The sequence below is a fragment of the Castor canadensis genome, chromosome 4 (assembly GCF_047511655.1).
Source record: "Castor canadensis chromosome 4, mCasCan1.hap1v2, whole genome shotgun sequence".
NCBI lineage: Eukaryota > Metazoa > Chordata > Mammalia > Rodentia > Castoridae > Castor > Castor canadensis.
In genome coordinates this window covers 30,747,163-30,764,531 of record NC_133389.1, presented here as the reverse complement: position 1 = coordinate 30,764,531, position 17,369 = coordinate 30,747,163, and the positions used below count along the sequence as shown (strand labels likewise).

At 38.9% G+C, this 17,369-nt stretch overlaps 1 protein-coding gene across 5 annotated transcripts in view; it reads left to right on the top strand.

The window, feature by feature from the left end:
• The window catches only part of Setbp1 (SET binding protein 1), a 361,289-nt gene that overhangs the window by 315,570 nt on the left and 28,350 nt on the right, over positions 1–17,369 (top strand). For all 5 annotated transcript variants that reach the window (XM_074069901.1, XM_074069903.1, XM_074069905.1 and 2 more), the window contains exon 5: positions 15,227–15,397. In XM_074069901.1, the coding sequence (XP_073926002.1) occupies positions 15,227–15,397 (171 nt within the window). The remainder of the gene's footprint in view (positions 1–15,226; positions 15,398–17,369) is intronic.

The window sequence follows — 17,369 nt, the reverse complement described above, 5'->3', positions numbered from 1 at the left end:
TTGTGTCTGTTGAACTGTTTTCACTCATCTATACAAACATGGATGCACTTCAATTAAACATGTGTTTGTTGATCATGTGATTTCTTTGCCATCCCTTTGCTGGGTGGACACTGTCAGAAACGTGGAAAATGTCAGTACAGACTCTTCTCAACTTAATAATTATCCTATTGGGAAGTTAAGATTACTATGTACTGTAATGTTAATTACAGTTTGGCTACTAGGAACCAAGCAGTATGTTAGATACTTGATAAATATATCTTTCAATTAAGCCTCACAGCAAATTCCATAAGACATCTCCTTTTATTTCCATTTTACATCCAAGGAATCTAAAGATTAAGTTTAATCTATTGGATCCTGAGAGTGTGAAGTGTCATATAGCCAAGTAGTAAAGTAAGGAAAGTTTACAGAGCTGTGGTGTAGGTAGGTGATCCTGCAAAGTGAAGGATGTGGAAGAGCTGAGTAAGGACAGTTACCTGCTGCGTGAATTTGTACTGAGGGGAATGAGCAGTGACTAACCCAGGACAATAGAGGAGAGGCGTGGACCCAGAAGAAGAAGCTGTTATTACCAACAGGGACGACCACTGTTTGCTACTGCTGATCCTGTTTCCTATTTGGGAGAACTTTTGATGAGATCAGTGGAGAAAGTGAGCCTTCACCTGCCCAAACCCAGTACCCAGTAGCCTTCCTCATTTGAGGAAAGGCTGCCCTTAGATAACTTTGATTGTTCTAAAAATGGTGCTCAGAAAAACAAACATATTCCACTTATTACATAACCAAGGCAGGAAAAATAATGTTTTACTGTCAGTTTTATTACTTGAGAAATGTAATCATTTCCAGGTTTGAGAAATATAGCAGGGACTTTTTTTTTAACTTGAAAAATAACAATTGTATATATTTATCCTGTGCAGCATGCTGTTTTGAAATATGTATGCATTGTAGAATGCTAAATAATACCCATTAGTCCACGCACTTACCATGTTTGAAGACTTTTTTAAAAAAATCTTTTTAAAAGTCTCACTTTGACTTTGTTGGCATTTCTTGACCATTTGCTTGGTTTTCCAAATCCTGATTTCAACCTCCTTTCTTCTCTTAGGGAAGTATAATCCTCAGGTTCATGTCAAGCCAGTTATTTCTTAGCTCTGAGTTTGTGGACATTTCCATAGTTGTGGCCTGTTTGCACATTCAATCAGGATTTTGTTTCGTTTTCCAGCAGGTTCTGCAACTTCTTAATTTCACATTAGGGCATTAACTCCTTGAACCCATAGCTAACTAGGCAGAATTAAGAAACAAACTGACAAGAACACTTTTCCTATACCTTTGTTTGAAGGTAGAGGAAGGATCATTCAAACATGAGAACCACCCATTGTTCTTCCTATTACTTTCTGGGATCCAGACACTAACATTTCTATCTGTATACTTTTTTGAGGGGTATTACTGGGATTTGAACTCAGGGCCTTTTGCTTTGCTGTTTAGACACTCTACCAGTTGAGCCATGACTCCACCCTATTTTGCTTTAGTTATTTTTCAGGTAGGGTCTTGTGTTTTCTCTCTTATCTTCCTACCAGTCTCCTCCCACAGAGATGAGACCATAGGCTTGCCTGTAGCTTTCTTCATGCCCACAAACCATGCAGTGAACACAGAAAGTCACTCCTGCCCAGCACAGTCTCTGAAGGAATCCCTGCACTAGGATGCAAAGTGGTCCAGACAAAGCAGAGTGGCTCAGTCTCTGTCACATGTTCATCCATAACTGTGGGTGGTTCTGTGTTGCACTCATCTCAATCTTCAATATTCTTGTTTCTTCAGAAGTCAGAAATTCAATTTGTGTGGTTTATCTCTAGTTACAATGATAATCATTGTTTCCCTTTCTCAATTATTGTACTAGTTCTTCCTCATCTTTATGTTGTTCAGCAGTGATAATTTTATCAAGGTCTGCCAAAGTCCCTTTTTCAATGTAGATGCTCAATAAATGTTTGTGCAATGAATAAATGGGCAAATTGAATGATTGCATAAATATTCTCATCATGTGTCAATTGTGCTGGTATCCATACTTGCTGAACCAAATTCAGCTTACAAATTAAATAAGAAATAAAAATTGAATTAAGAGAAACAATTTAGTTGGGGGTCTGTAAGCCAAATAATACCATCTTGATTGTTTTTCAGTCAGTTATTAGGATGCCATAGGTTAAAGCTGCAGTGCACCTGCCCTTTTAGGAACTGACATCAGTCCCCCGCAGTGTGATCGGATGCCTGTTCCCCCCGACTTGTGCTCATCTGGTTAAACTCCCAGTTTGATTTCCATCTGCAAACCTGTTCTCTCACCAGTGAAACTTCTACTCCCCGTCATTCCCAGTTTTTCCTTCTTTTCTACCCAGGCCTCTCATTTTGTTTCATGGGCTCAAAGATTCTTTCATAACCTTAAAATTTTTGTACTGGGCATCAAGTCCTTCAAAAGCTGTGACAAATATTCATCACATGAAGACAGAAGTAAAAAATTTGAAATCACAGTGCAAATCTATAAAAATCCACACATATCTTCTAGAAAACGTGTTCTAATTTTCTGAAAGCCCTCACCTCCAGCTTTCTCTAAATACTCAGCTGTCTAAATGAACACAGTAAAACTTGGTTTACAAAAATATGATTGAAACATAGATTTAGGTATCTTCTGACAAAGAACCATAACTTACTCATCAGTGTTTCCATCATAGTGCTTAGAAAGGAACTTCTCCTGCAGACTTTGTCCTGTAAAAGTTGAGAAAGGGAAAAGGAGACAGACCAGGGAGAAGACAAGCAGAAATTCTAGACAGTAAGGGACACAGCTTAACCATTCTCCAGCAAAGGTTCTGTTTCTAGAGCTGGCCATGGTGGCACACGCCTGCAATCCCAGAGCTGGAAGTATGGCTAAATAGAGTGCTTGCCTAGTAAGTATAAGGCCCTAAGTTCAAACTCTAGTACCGTCAAAGAGGGGAGGGATTAAATTTCTATTCTTGACTTACAAACATCTCATCATCTGTTGGCCACTTTCTTGAAACCCACGGGGAGCAGCTTTTGTCCCTTCTAACCCAAGTTTACACATGGAAATCAAGACACCTCTTCTCCACCGGTGGTTGTTTATGTGTCTATGTAGCAATGCTTTCTGAGTCCTTACCCACAGGTGAAATCCAAGCTCCTAGTGTCCTTCCCAACTTGAAGCAGACTGCATCATCTGTAACACTCTGGGAAGTCTGCAACTATAGCCACCCAAGAATCTTTGCCTTTCCCTCAATATGTCACTCTGTGTTGTGCTTCATTCCCAAAATTTTCTTCATCCCCTTTCAGCCAAAATTTCCAAATTGTTTGAGACCCAAATAAAATGTATTATCTCCTCAGTGATGTCCTTCCTACCCCAGCAGAGAAGTCACTCATTCTCCTGGGTAGTCATATCTCTTATACCTGACCTTGTGGCACTTATCACAAAGTATTAATGTTAGTATTTCTGTGTTTGCCTCTGGCACATTGAGGACAGAAATTCATCTTCATATCTTCATTTTTAAGCATGAGGGAAAAGTACTATTGTTGATTGCATTATTGATGACAAAAAAGAAGCACAGAGAAGTTGAATTTGCCAGGTTCAGATGAACTAATAGCTTGTAGTGCTGTGATTTGAACACTTGGATACGTGGAGTTAGAGATCATTCTTTTAATCACTTTGAAATGCCACTCTTCATAAAAATTTTCATGCTGGTTACCTTTACGATGGTATCTATATTAACATAAATTCTGATTCATAGTCAGCCAGGTCCATTATTTATGTTCCTATCTCATTGATATAGTAAATAATTCCATTTTTAACAATTGTACTATAAAGTATGCTAGTTAAAATGGCCCAATAAGTCTCTAGCATGGTAGGTGCAATGCAAGGCAATATGGGTGTTCTCTTTTCCCCTCAGGGGAGATTGTTATTTTTATTTAAATTTCTTGTTCCTGCATCTTGTTTCTTCAACAAGCTGTTCGACCACTCAAATGATAGACTTTTCTTACACTGTAAGGGTTCCCCGAAGGACCTGGAGTTGTGTTCACAATAGGCAGAGAAACTTTTGCTGAAAATATTAACACATGACCAAAACTGTTTCCTTGTTATCATTCCCCAATAATTCACTGAGCATGCAGCAAGTTGAATAGTCTCTGACAAAACTTTTCTTACTGGGGTCCCAGCTTTCAGAAAGTTGAAGTTACTTAGGATGGCAGAAATGGAGGGATTCCTTAGCCAACACTCAAACTCCAAACTGTGAGCTCTTTGGTCAGGCATCAGGTAACCTCCATCTTAATTACATTTTAAATACCCCAAGTGCCATGAATCTGTTCCTGGCTGGCCCATTCTGGGCATGTTCTCTGCTGCTGCCACTGTGCTAAGCATTTTACAGGCATTATTTTATTTAATCCCTATCAAAGCCTTCTTTAGAAACTTTTTTTTTTTCACAAAATAAGGAAACTGAAGCTTTGAGAGGTTAAACCACTAGAACAAGGTCAACCATCTAGTTAACTGACAGAGCTAGAATCTAACCAAGGTCCATTTGGCTCCAGGGTCACAGCCTTATCCACCAGTTTAAAGCTCCTTTCCTTGTAAGTGGTTTATTTCCCAATTACTAGCTAACACATTTGGATTCTGCTACTTACTCACAGTGTTTCTGTCTCCACATCTTTGCTTTAGTTTCTTGCAATCACTCACAGTGTTTCTGTCTCCACATCTTTGCTTTAGTTTCTTGCAATCGATGCCTCCCTTTTTTTTAAATACTAAAATTTTTCTCAGATTTTTTTTTTATTAAGTAGCATCTCATGTTCATCTCTCCATCTCTGTGACCTTGAATAGTTTGAGACTGCTTCTCCTGAAATGCTTATTCACTTTCTAAATACTACCCAGTCTTTGGTCTTCCCATTTTTTGAACTTCCAAATGAAACAGAGAACAGAAGTCCTGCTCATCAACCCATCTCACAACTGAGCCCCGAGTAACTTGATTGGATTTGAATCAAATGCAATAATCTTTCAGTTGCAAACCTCTGTAATGGCAATTTCCTTTCTGATCTTAGGGTTCTTCTTCCCCATTGTCCAATTCGGGAAGTTTTCTGCTACTCTTCTCTGATGTCTCAGAGACCTCCTTACATGCATTGACTATTAAAATATGTCCCTTTTATCGTAACTCATGTTATCAGTCTTATTCCAATGTGAAGGTATGTTGTCCATTAGCTCTGTGCACCATACAGTGGTTGGAATCAACACAGGAATCATTCAAGTCAAATGTATTTTGGGACACTTTGGGTCAGGCAAGAGTGAAATTACCTTAGAGGATGGTTGGAAAAAAATGCATTGCATTCATTTCTTGAACAGAGGCTTGTAGAATCAACCAAGTAGAAGTAAATGTTGAGATGCATTTAACCTCATTAGTTTCAGTAGGACTGACTCTCTGCAATCTATCAGAGTTGAGCTACATTAGTGAAACTCAACTATTTCCAAATCTCATTTACATAATGGATGAGATGTGAAATGAGCCCAATGCAGAGAGGAGCACCCGGAGGCACTAAAGTTTATCACAATATGTAAGAGTTCTTTTAGATCATTGCATTAAATTTCCACTAACAAGATAACAAATTAATTGTCTGTATTACTGTACTAGCCCAAAGTCTATTGAGTGCAGATATCTGTTTGAGAAAGACAGCTGGAGTTCCAAGGAGTGGCCAGGGAGTGATGCTGAGGGGGGGTAATGAACACTACCGTGGCTTTCTCCTGCCCCTTTAAGAAATCCCAGGCACCTCTGTAATCTGATGGTGGACTTTGGCTTTATTAGTGAGGTAAGCGAGGATGAGTAAATCAACTGTATCAGACAAGCCTCAGGACATCTAGAAATTGATCATTCTGCCGAAATAAGCACTCTGTGTTTATTAGCTGGGAGTTCATCACTATGGCTTCTCCTCATCCAATTCCTAAGAGATTTCAAAGCCATCATCATGGTATTAGCTCGTCTGACTGAACTAGTAGAGATAAAGATTAGGAGATCTATCTAATGATGGGTCTGAGTTTCTGTGATTCTTTTTTTTCCTCTTCTATAGCAAAGAAGATAGCTTTTCTAGCACATACTGTGTGTCTTCGTGTGCATGCCTGCACACAACCACAGTGTGTTTGCATTCTATATAATGAATTCAAACAGTGGAATAAGTAGGAGGTTTGAAGAAAGGACACCCACTAAAGCTCTTAAAACAATGCAACTTTCCCATACATAAAGAGATGCCTACTTAAAAGGGGGAATATATGCTATATTGATTTATTTAGCCAGATACAGTGGTGGATATTGCATTGAGGACTACAGTTAGATTTTATAATCATATTTATAATTTCAACCTCCATACAAGGTCAGTCTTCTACAGATGTACCCCTGATAATAAATACATATGAGACTGGTCTTTCACAAACCAGTAAATATGCATTTATCTGTTTATACATATATTTATATACACACATGTACTAAGCTCCTAATATCAAGCTCTTTTCTTAGTGTGCCTTCTAAATAAGCAGTAATCAAAATGCAAATAAGGTGACCCAGTTAGCATGGCAGGGAAATCTGTATTACCATGCAGATGTGCTGTGCGACTGTGTACTTTAGAGGTAAAAAGGAAGACACTACAAAAGATACTTGTATTAACTGGCATTGATTGCTAAACCCTTCACATTAGAGAAAGAGAATCTAGGAGAGAATCTTCCAAAAACAATGGTCCTACAGCTTATATCACATCTGCTATTCTTGCTTTGGTCTATTTTTAAGCTGTCCTGTGACTGTAGAATCACAAGCATGCATCAGGATAATAAGAAGACTAGTTCTGTGAAGTCGGAGAGTATAACATTGCAATACAAAGCCAACATGATGGCCTTAGAGAATCCAAGGACATGGCTGAGGGCAGTCATTGCTCAGCCATCTACGTGTGACGCTAGGCAAACAAGTCACTTCCGCTTTCTGAGCTCAGTTGCAGGAAGGACTCTACTAGTTTCCATCCAAACCTAAATTACTTTGATTTACTCTGCTGAAGTTCCTATGTATTTGTAATGTGCTTTATACACAGGACAGTAGCAAATTTTTAACCCACCTGATCACCAAGGATGTAAGGAGCATACTATATGCATTAAATTGGTTTAAATTACATGTATGCATTAGTTTCTCCCCTGTTATTACAGTTTCTAAATCTCTTTGTAATATTTTCAAGAGAACAGGTACCCTTTAGTTTCTGATTTTTTTTTAGCAAGGGTGCAATTACATCAGTATTACATTTAGTTCTATCTGCCCTTTTTATCCTTCTGTGGTGTGTGTGGTATAGTGTGTGTTGTAGTGTGTGTGTGTGTGTGTGTGTGTGTGTGTGTGTGTGTGTGTGTGTCTGTGTGTGTACATGAATTGTTAAGCAAGAATTCTCACCTGAGCTTAAATGTATCTATGAACCTTGAGCTGGGTTCAAATTTGTTCTGTAACTATGTACATTTTCCTTCTTTGTCTTAGGAGGATATAGAAAAATTAGCCACTTCACCTCTTCTATTTGGAATGTCTCCTTTTTGCAATTTTAGTAGTTGATATATCTCCTTCTTGATGATATCATTGGGCCTTCTAGGAAATACCTTTATGCTGGCATAGAGGCACCATAGAATCAGGAGAGACTAACTTCTTCATTATTAGAATTTACTGCATAGAGTAAAACACTCTTAAAAGAAAATCTGTATAAGGTGCCAACAGATGTAAATGTTATCCTCTCAGCCCGTTTTTGCACTTCTAAAGCAAGAGAGGCAAGAAGTAATTAGACTATTTAGTGGTTTTTCGGACTCTAGAAAGCTTAGAATCAGAATAGTAGAGCTAGAAACATTGTGACCAGGAGGAAACAAATGAGGAAGCAAAATGAGATTCCAAGTCTTATCCAAGTTCATACAGCAAGTGTGAGAAGAGCTTCTAATAACCCAGTGACTCACAATTCCAATCTTCTTTCATTATCAGCAAATTATTTCTTTCTAATGCAATTTATTAACTATATGTGCTCATTGAATAATTTCTTTGTGTCAGTCTTATGCTAGGAAGACATAAGTAAAAAATATAAAGTCTGTGCTTCCTAGCAAATTTAAATCTTGTAAGGGTCACACGTAACTTGAACATATGAAATAAGTTTCAAATGAGAAATAAGTACTAAAGTAATATATGGCCATGAAACAATAAGGTTGACATAACTATCTCCTTGCTATATAAACTAAGCACCGTAAGTATTTTATGTGTGCATAAGTTTTCTCTTGCTGCTGTAGCAAATTTCCATAATGCATCATCTTATACTATCAGAGGTCAGAAGTCCAAGATAGGTTTTGTTTAGTTAAAATCAAGACATCAACAAAGCTAGGAGAAAATCTAACTCCTCATTTTCCAGCGTCCAGAGACCATCTGCATTCCTTCACTCAGGGGCTCCTGCAGCCAGCAGGTCTCTAACAGCAGTTCCATCATCATATCTCTTTTCTTACTCTTCTATTCTGTCTTCTTCTTTCATTTTAATGGGCCCTTGTGAGTACATTGTAGCCATCTATGTAAGTATCCTGTTCCTATGTTAATGATTAGCAACATTAATGCTATTGGCATCCTTAGTTCTCCTTTGCCACGTTATCGTATTCAAGATACTAGCTATGTGGACAGCATTGAGAGGGCATTATTTGTTGTCTACCACACAGTGAAACTCCTTTAATCCTTGCAATAACCTCATTTAACAGAGTTTCACATAATTTACCCCAAATCACACAGCTAGTAAAGCAGGTAGTCTAACTCCAGAAAAATATAATTTTTCTATTCTATACTATACTGAAAAAATAAGTTTCAGAATAAGGAAATGTGTGGACTAAGGTTGTGAAGTTAGTTTCCTAGAAGATTTGGGTCTAGAAGAATAGGTGTGTGTTTTCTTTGTCCATCCATTTTTGAGTATTTTGTGGCTACCAAACTAAGTGCTTAGGAGACAAAAAGACACCAAGGCATGACCCCTGACCTCTAGAATTTTTCAGTTGCCTGGAAGAATTGGTTGAGGAATTTAAAAAAAAATTATAAATCAAGACATAAGTCTTAGAGTAGAAGTATATCCAGGATAGTGAGACAATAGATTGTAAGGAGACACTAACTCTGCTTGACAAAGGACCTGGGTTTAATTCTTCTCAGATGCCCTTCCAAACCTGTTTCCCAGTATTTGTTTTTTACGACTCATCCAAAGCACTCTTCTGTCTGTTGAACAAAGAAGAGATATTGTTTCTGCTTTTTCTTTTTTTTTTTTGTCAGTACCCATTCTTCCACTTCTAGTTACTGAATTCTACCCAGCTTTCAAGACTTGGATTTTTGCTCCTGTCTCTGTCTTCCTTCATAGAGTTGGCCCTCATGGAGAGAAATGAAGTGCCTAGGACCGAAAGGTATCTGGCACTTACAGATTCTTAACAAATGTTGAATTAATGAATAGATGAGAAGGAGGCCACCTTAGAGCACACTGAAATCTCATTTGGCTCCTGATTCAGGAAGAACTCATTTTGCTTCTGATCTCATTGGGCTTATTCATTTTGTAGGTGTTTCTGTCTTATCCCACTCACTGCCTCTAAACCTCTGCGAAGACAGAGATCACAACTTCTATGTTTTAGAATTCGGCTCTCAATAATTGCTGATTTCAGAATAATTGGTTCAAGGCCTACTGGACAGTATTCTGCTTAACAGTGACCTTGCCCTAATTTTATCTCTTAAAGTCCTAAGAGGAAGTAAAACTCATTTGACACAAAATTAATGTTGACAGGGCCACTATCTCTGATTGAGCAGGTTGTTTGGTGTCCGTGAGCTTATTACTTGAAATCCAGCCATGCTCCTATCTCTAAGCCAAGAACCCTCAAGGCATTTGCAGTAGGAAGCTGTGCTTCTTTTTCATTTGTGCAAAGGTATGCTCTCTTTGCTAAGCCTGGAGACCTTGGAAGTATATCTATCTGGGTAGGATGACTTTTTTCTAATTTACATAAAGAAGTTATATGAGTAGTAGAGGCTCTGCTTTTCAATGATAAAAATCATGAAGAACTTTCGTCATTGCCCTTGTAAAAATTAATGGCTACCCTTATGCCATGTAGAAAGTTTTAGAATGCAATTCTTAGAAAGTAGGAACTTTGTTTTGACTGGTGCCATATGCCTTGTATGGTAGATAGTCAATAGATAGTTGTTGAATTAATAAATAAGATGATGCAAAAATAATTTTTTGGCCTGGACACAGAAGAATATATTTCTTACATCTTAAGGTTTTCTATTACTAGATTTGCTTTTCTCTGCAACATAGAGTCCCCTTTGTGGCCATGAGAAAAGTTCATTTGCACAAGAGAAAAGTAAGCCATGGCAGAATCTGAATAGACAACTGGTATATTAGAATGAAGCACAAAGCCCTGAGTTCAAACCTTAGTCCCACCGAGAAAAAAATGGACAACCGTATGAGAATGATCACGAAGTTTTCAGGACCAGTTTTCTCTTGTGGTAAATGTGTAACTCACTGGTTTACCCAAAAGTTGAAGTATTATGTAGAAGGAAAAGGACATTAAAAGGAGTCAAGAGATGTGGATTTCACCTTGCTTCATTCATCATATGGTCTGTGTGCTTGGGAAAAATCACCTGGTTGTCTGTGTCTGGTTTCCTCATTTATAGATTGGGGGTCTCACCATATACCTCTTGTCATCCGCAGGGAGGCTATAGGAGGAAAATAGAATAATGCATGTCAAGGCTCTTTGTGATATTAAAAACTACTAAACTGGTAAATATATCTCAACTGCCCATCCATGCCAAACCCTTCATTCTGCAGCATAGAGGTGATTAGGAACAAACCATTCCAGTGGCTTCAGCCTTTCCTACCATGCAGCCTAGGCTTTGTCACTGGGAAACACCTGCATTTACAAACTTTAGAATTAGAAAGTTAGCTAAGCTATTGAACAAGCCTATACCATCTGCCAGTACACTGCTCTCTGCAGTGGATCTTGCAAAATGAATTCCCTGTGATCTCTCAGTGATGATTCCATCAGCTCTTTTATTTGAAGGAAGCTGTATGGACCCAACAGACACTCTGAGGATATTGAGTATTTTGCCTCTTATCTGCTGTGTGACTTTAAATAAATCATATGACCTTTCTGAATATCCATTTTCTCATCTAGAACATGGGAGAAACAGTACCCAACCTACAAGGGATGTTTATTTGTTTTTCTCCTATAAAGAAATGAGGTAAAGTAGATAACTAGTTTTATAAACTTTAGAGCAACATACAAATTACTTAAGGAGGGGGACTGTTTTTTATTATCCAAGGTCACAAAGCTTATTAACAGGATCCTGGGAAAGTAAGCCACCATAGACCCTGCTTTTCTACCACGACCCTTGTGACCTTGAGCAACCTGGGGAAGAGGTAATTGAACAGCAAGTACTACTTCGGAAGAAACAGAATCAAAATATTGAAACTATTGACTCACCCTTAAGGCAGTAAACAGTGCTTTGGTCTCTGACCTTTTCACATCCTGGGGCATTCAATAACCTGGCCACTAGATGCAGTGCCTGCCACTGATTTTGATTTGGGAGTAGTTTAACCTTGAACTGAGCTCCAAGTAACCAAGGCAACAGGAAGCCAGCTTCTGCATTGCAGGACTAGGAATCCATAAATCAAGTCCCTAATGCAAACATGGTGTGCAGGTAGAGGTTTGAGGGGATAAGTGGAGTATGAGAAATTACCTTTAAAAATGACTGACTGTCCCTTGATAGGCTGCAGCACTGTTTCAAAGACTTTAAAAAAAAATTTATCAATAGAGGTCACCACGTTATAGCAGTATATTTTCATATTGATTTAACTTTTTTATTTCCACTTGGCTCTGTGTTTTAATTATGAACAGATGTTGGCTCCACAAAGTCATTACCATTGTTATTTCCTCCTTTAAAAACACACTGGTCTCCAAACATCTAAACCTCAGTGCAAAATGTTGGGGAATAGGAATACTTGGAGCTCATCTACCAAGAGTGTTCTCCATACAGTTTGCTTTCTGAATTTAAACAATTATCTCTTTCCAGATCCAAGTTCTCTTGCCTTTTACAGTGTCCCAGTATAAGCCAAGATGACACATCTCCATGATCCATTATATATGTGACTACCTGGATTTTTTTTTTTTTTAATGATTAACTTCCTGCCTCAGAAATCCCCCTTCTCTGAAAAGAGGGAGAAGCCACACTCCTGCTGGGACTCTCCAAATGTCCCTCTACTTTGACCTCACATACCATGGAGCTACCCGCTGCCACCTGGGATGAAGGGAAACAAAGTCTTACAAAAGCTACCGGCCAATGCCCTCTCCTAAGGAGTAGTCACTCTCCAGACCTCTGCTCTCAGATTATATCAGTCTTTCTTTGCTCTTAGATTACTCTTTGTTTTAAGTTTATCTAATATTTTTGTCCATATATATTATTTCTGGATTCTTTCCATTTTCTTTTCAAAATCCACAAATCACAGAAGAAAAGGAAGGGCTGTTTTGGTTTTGGTTTTCTTTTGTTTTCCTTTTTCTTCAGTTCTAGCATCTAAAAAATCCTAAATTGTCATAGGTTTTTTGAAAAAGCTAAATAGTGACGATCTTGATGACAGTGTGCTCTAAGTGCCATTTTAATACATTTAACATATTCAGTAACATAAACACTTGAGCAGCAAAGTATGCCCAACAGAGGTGTGATGACATCAACTTTAATGTGATGATGCGGACTGAGACTAATTTAGATTGTGATCATTTGCCGAAAATGGGTACAACTAAAATGACTAGAAATCAGTGTGTTCCCAAATGAGGGTTAAATATTCTTCTACTAACCCTGTTTATTGCCTTCATTCCCCAAGCATATCATAATTTAAACCAAGAAGTAGCTGCCTAACCTGTGCCCACAGGTACAAAGAAGATTTACCAGTGAGTCATTCCAAAGGAGCACTTGTGCAGTAGAACTCTGACAGCTTAGAGTTCCAGAACATACAGGGAGGGTTCTTTATTTTCTCAATGGAAAACGAAAGTTGTACATAGCCTATCATGAATACACCATACATATTTTACTAACAGAATTTACTAACATTGGTTTGTGTATCTTAATGGCTATGCTTTGCAATCTTTCTATGATAGAATTTATATTTATTTATCTCTCCCTTCAAAATGCTATGAAACATGAATTCTAAAACAGCATAAATGGTATTCATGATATATCAAACAGGAAGTTCAGAGACCAGGATGGAGAGTAAGAGGAAGGTAGTAGAAGGTAAAGAAAAATGTCAGCATGACTTTCTCCTTAGGTGATTACAAGTGTATTTTCCACATATGATAGTTGAACCTTTGTGTCCTTCACACGAAACATTCATTGACCTGCTGTGGGGGTGTGTTACAGGACGGCCAGGTGGATCAAGATGATCCTGGGTGTAACATCTGGCTGCCAGTATGAGTTTATTCAGATTAAGCTGTCATAAATGTGTTTTCCTCTTCTGTAAAATTGTGAAAATAGTAACATCCACATTGCATGCTTCACAGGGTTGTCACAAGGCCCAAGTGAAGTTGATCACACTGTGGTGGCAAGATAATGGTGCTCTGAGAAGGGACTGCATTACTCAAATTGTTTGAGATGAAAAGAAAAAATATTAAGAAGTACTGTGATAAAGCCCAAATTGTTGCTGCTGTTGTCAGTGGCATGTGACCTACAGATGAAGGAACTGAAAAATGGCCATTGGACATGGATCATGCTCTACTCTTACAAGTTTTGTGTAGCTGGGGGTATAGAATGTGCCCCCAAACTCTTTGTCATGTCAAGAAAAAGAACCTTTGCTTACTGGCTACAATTGGTTGTGAGGAAGCAGTGAATAATAATAATAATAATAAAATAGCAGACACTTACATGCATGGACCATGTGCTAAACATTTTTGTAAGCACTTCATATTAATTGACATGTTGGATGCTCACAATATCCCACCCTATCCCATTTCAAAGTTAAGAAAATGTATTTTAATAACTTAAAATTTAGAAAGAATAAGCTTAAAGCCTGAGAGGTTAAGTAACACACAGCTCTTGATCTCACAGCTGGAAAGTGACTGAGCCTAGATTTAACCTAAGGAAACAGGTCCCAGAATAGCTCACCAGACTTTTCAGCATCCTAATGACATGACTTATGGTACTTGTTAGGAACAGACACTCAAAGACCCCCAAATAAGCTCTTCCTTAGCCTTATTAGACTGTTATTGCACACCAGTCTCCACAATACATTTCCTGTTGCCAGTGGGCTGTCTTTTTATCACATTATTGTTATTATTAACATGTATTAATTATTCATTTTAATGGGGCCCAGTGTGATATTTCAATGCATGCATACAGCAGGCACTGTTCAAATCTAACCTCCCTTTATTTACCCTCACCTGCCCCTTCTCAGACTCTCGTAATCACTGTTTTACATTCAGGTCAGCATTTTTTCTAAACTTCCACATATGAGAGAGAACACATGGCACTTGTCTTTCTTGGTCTGGCTTACTTCCCTTAACATAATGTCCTTCATTTCCATCCATTTTGCTACTTTCATTATTCTTGATGGATGAATAATATTCCATTGTGTATAACTATACAACATTTTCTTTATCCATTTGTTCCTTTGATCAGAACTTAGGGTGATTGCCTATCTGGATCAGTCTCCTTCCCCACCCATGACTTTGCATGTGCTCTTCTCAGTGCAGAGGATGCCCTTCTGTCACCTCTTGCTACTCTAGAATAGCACTGCAAAGCCATCTTCACCTCTTCCCACACTGAGCTCTGCAGCCATAGAACTCTCCACAACCTTAGGATGAGTAGCACACAAGTCTGCCTGCACTTGTTTCCCAGCTTTCCCTTCTCACGTAATCTTGTCTTTCCAGCTGAGTGACATGTGAAGCATCTCTAGAGTGGGAGTCTCGTGGATTCCCCTTCTTGTTGTAAGCTCTGTGGAGATGGGCATGTTTATCTTCAGAAGGGGCCTGTATCCATCACTCCTAATTTCAGTCACAAAACCAGTCATGGCTTTTTTTTTTAATAATATTCTCAAATTTCATTCTTTTTGTACCAGAAAGAGGTCAAATCACTTGACTGTTTCCTCAGATCATATTCAAGTCTTATGTTCTTTGTCTACCTGCTCCTATAAATGAACTACAGATTCTGGGGCTTCTGTTTTTCAGGGATGCCAAGTCCTCACTTAAAAGTGGACCAGACGACAGCACATAATAAGAGCGAGGGCTCAGCATCCACCATGATGACCAGGAAGAAGCCAGCTGCAGTTGACAGTGTTGCAATTCCACCCACCCCAGTGTTATCTCTCCTTGCTGCATCTGCAGCAACATCAGACTCAGGTGAGCACTTTTCAAATTCTTTGGGGTATTCACCATGAAGATAGGCCAGAAGGCCCACTATGAGTGATCTATTGAGGACAGGTAAGAGTTCTCTGTTAAGCCAGCCTCCCATAGACACCGCATGGGAGCTGTTTCAGCTCTAGGATTTTCACATGGGAGGTGATCTAAGAAAGGAAGATAAACTTGGAACCCAAAGGCTAGGTTACTCTCAAAAGCTTTCCAGTTTATTCTAATACTCATCCAGTGAGGTGCAACTAAATGGTGAGAGTATTAATTGCTCTTTATCAAGCCTTGGTAATTAATAGACTTTGCATCAAGGGCCTTATATTTGTTATCTCAGCTCACTGACAAAGAATCCTGTGAAATAAATAATTGCATCCTCATTTTTCAGAAACAGAAGTTAAAGAAATTTGCCTCTGCAAACTGTGGACAGTCAGGATCCCAAAGCCCATGCTCTCCACCCCTGAACTATCTCCCTCACTCATTGGAGCTGGAACACAGTCATAATTTTTTTTCATTCTCTATGTTTTATTCTGTTTTCCTTTCTTTTATTCATATGTGCATACAATGTTTGGGTCATTTCTCCCCATTCTCCCACCCCCTTCCTCTCCCCCCCCCCAGTCCCTTGCTACCAGGCAGAAACTATTTTGCCCTTATCTCTAATTTTGTTGAAGAGAGAGTATAAGCACTAATAGGAAGGACCAAGGGTTTTTGCTAGTTGAGATAAGGGTAGCTATACAAGGAGTTGACTCACATTGCTTTCCTGTACATGTGTGTTCCTTCTAGGTTAATTCTTCTTGAACTAACCTTTTCTCTAGTTCCTAGTCCCTTTCTCCTATTGGTCTCTGTCACTTCAAAGTTTCTGCATTAGTTCCTTTGCATTGAGGACATCAAATGCTATCTTGTTTTTTTTGGGTTTCTTGCCTATCCTCATACCTCCCTTGTGTGCTCTCGCCTCATCATGTGATCAAAGTCCAATCCCCTTGTTGTGTTTGCCCTTGATCTAAAGTCATAATTTGAGCTTCCTTGAGGCATTGATACCTTCTGCCAGTTCCTCAGCAGTTCCCAGAGTCCTCTGCAGCAATCAAACTCCTTATTCAGAAATCCCAAGTTCTCAGTTTGGTCCCTCCCGCCTGAGCCCTCTTCTACTGCCCACATTATCTCCCATCAACCCCAAGCCAACTTCACTTGCCAAGATCATCCCTGCTGCCAAGAATATAAGCCCCAGATGTGACTTAGCAGCTGTGCTTGGGAACAGTCTTATTCACTTCATGTTCACAACCTGTGACTTTTCAAGGCCCAGCCAGCCACAGCTCCTACTATCCAGTATCTCTCCAGGGCATTTGCCGTTTTATAATAGACCACATTAAACAATGTAATCTACCTAACTTCTTCCCTGTAAGAGAACTGTGCACACCTAGAGGCAGGGTCCATGACTTAGATTCTTGCTATCTTCATGGCATGTGACTGATGGTACATTGCATTGATATTTGTTGAATAAATATAGGATAAAATGGTAAGCATACTGCAGTAGTTACAAATACCTATCATTATTAGAAGCCCATGAAGAGACTTTTTTTTTTTTTTTTGCAGTACCTGTGTTTGAACTCAGAGGCCTACACCTTGAGCCACTCCACCAGCCCTTTTTGTGTGATGGATTTTGTTTTTGAGATAGGGTCTCATGGAACTATTTTCCCAGGCTGGCTTCAAACTGCAATCCTCCTGATCTCTGCCTCCTGAGTAGCTAGGAATACAGGCGTGAACCACTGGCTCAATAATGAAGTGATTCTTTATTGATAGTCACTTCAAGCTCTTCTTCTCATTCAACAGGTTGCTTTGAGCAGGGAACTTACCTTGTCTACATACCTACCTCCTTCACAGAAACAACTGGTGATTAGCAAATGTGCCCAGTTGAAATAACAGAAATACTTGCAATGAAACTTCCCAAATTGAGTTCAGGAAAATATTGGCA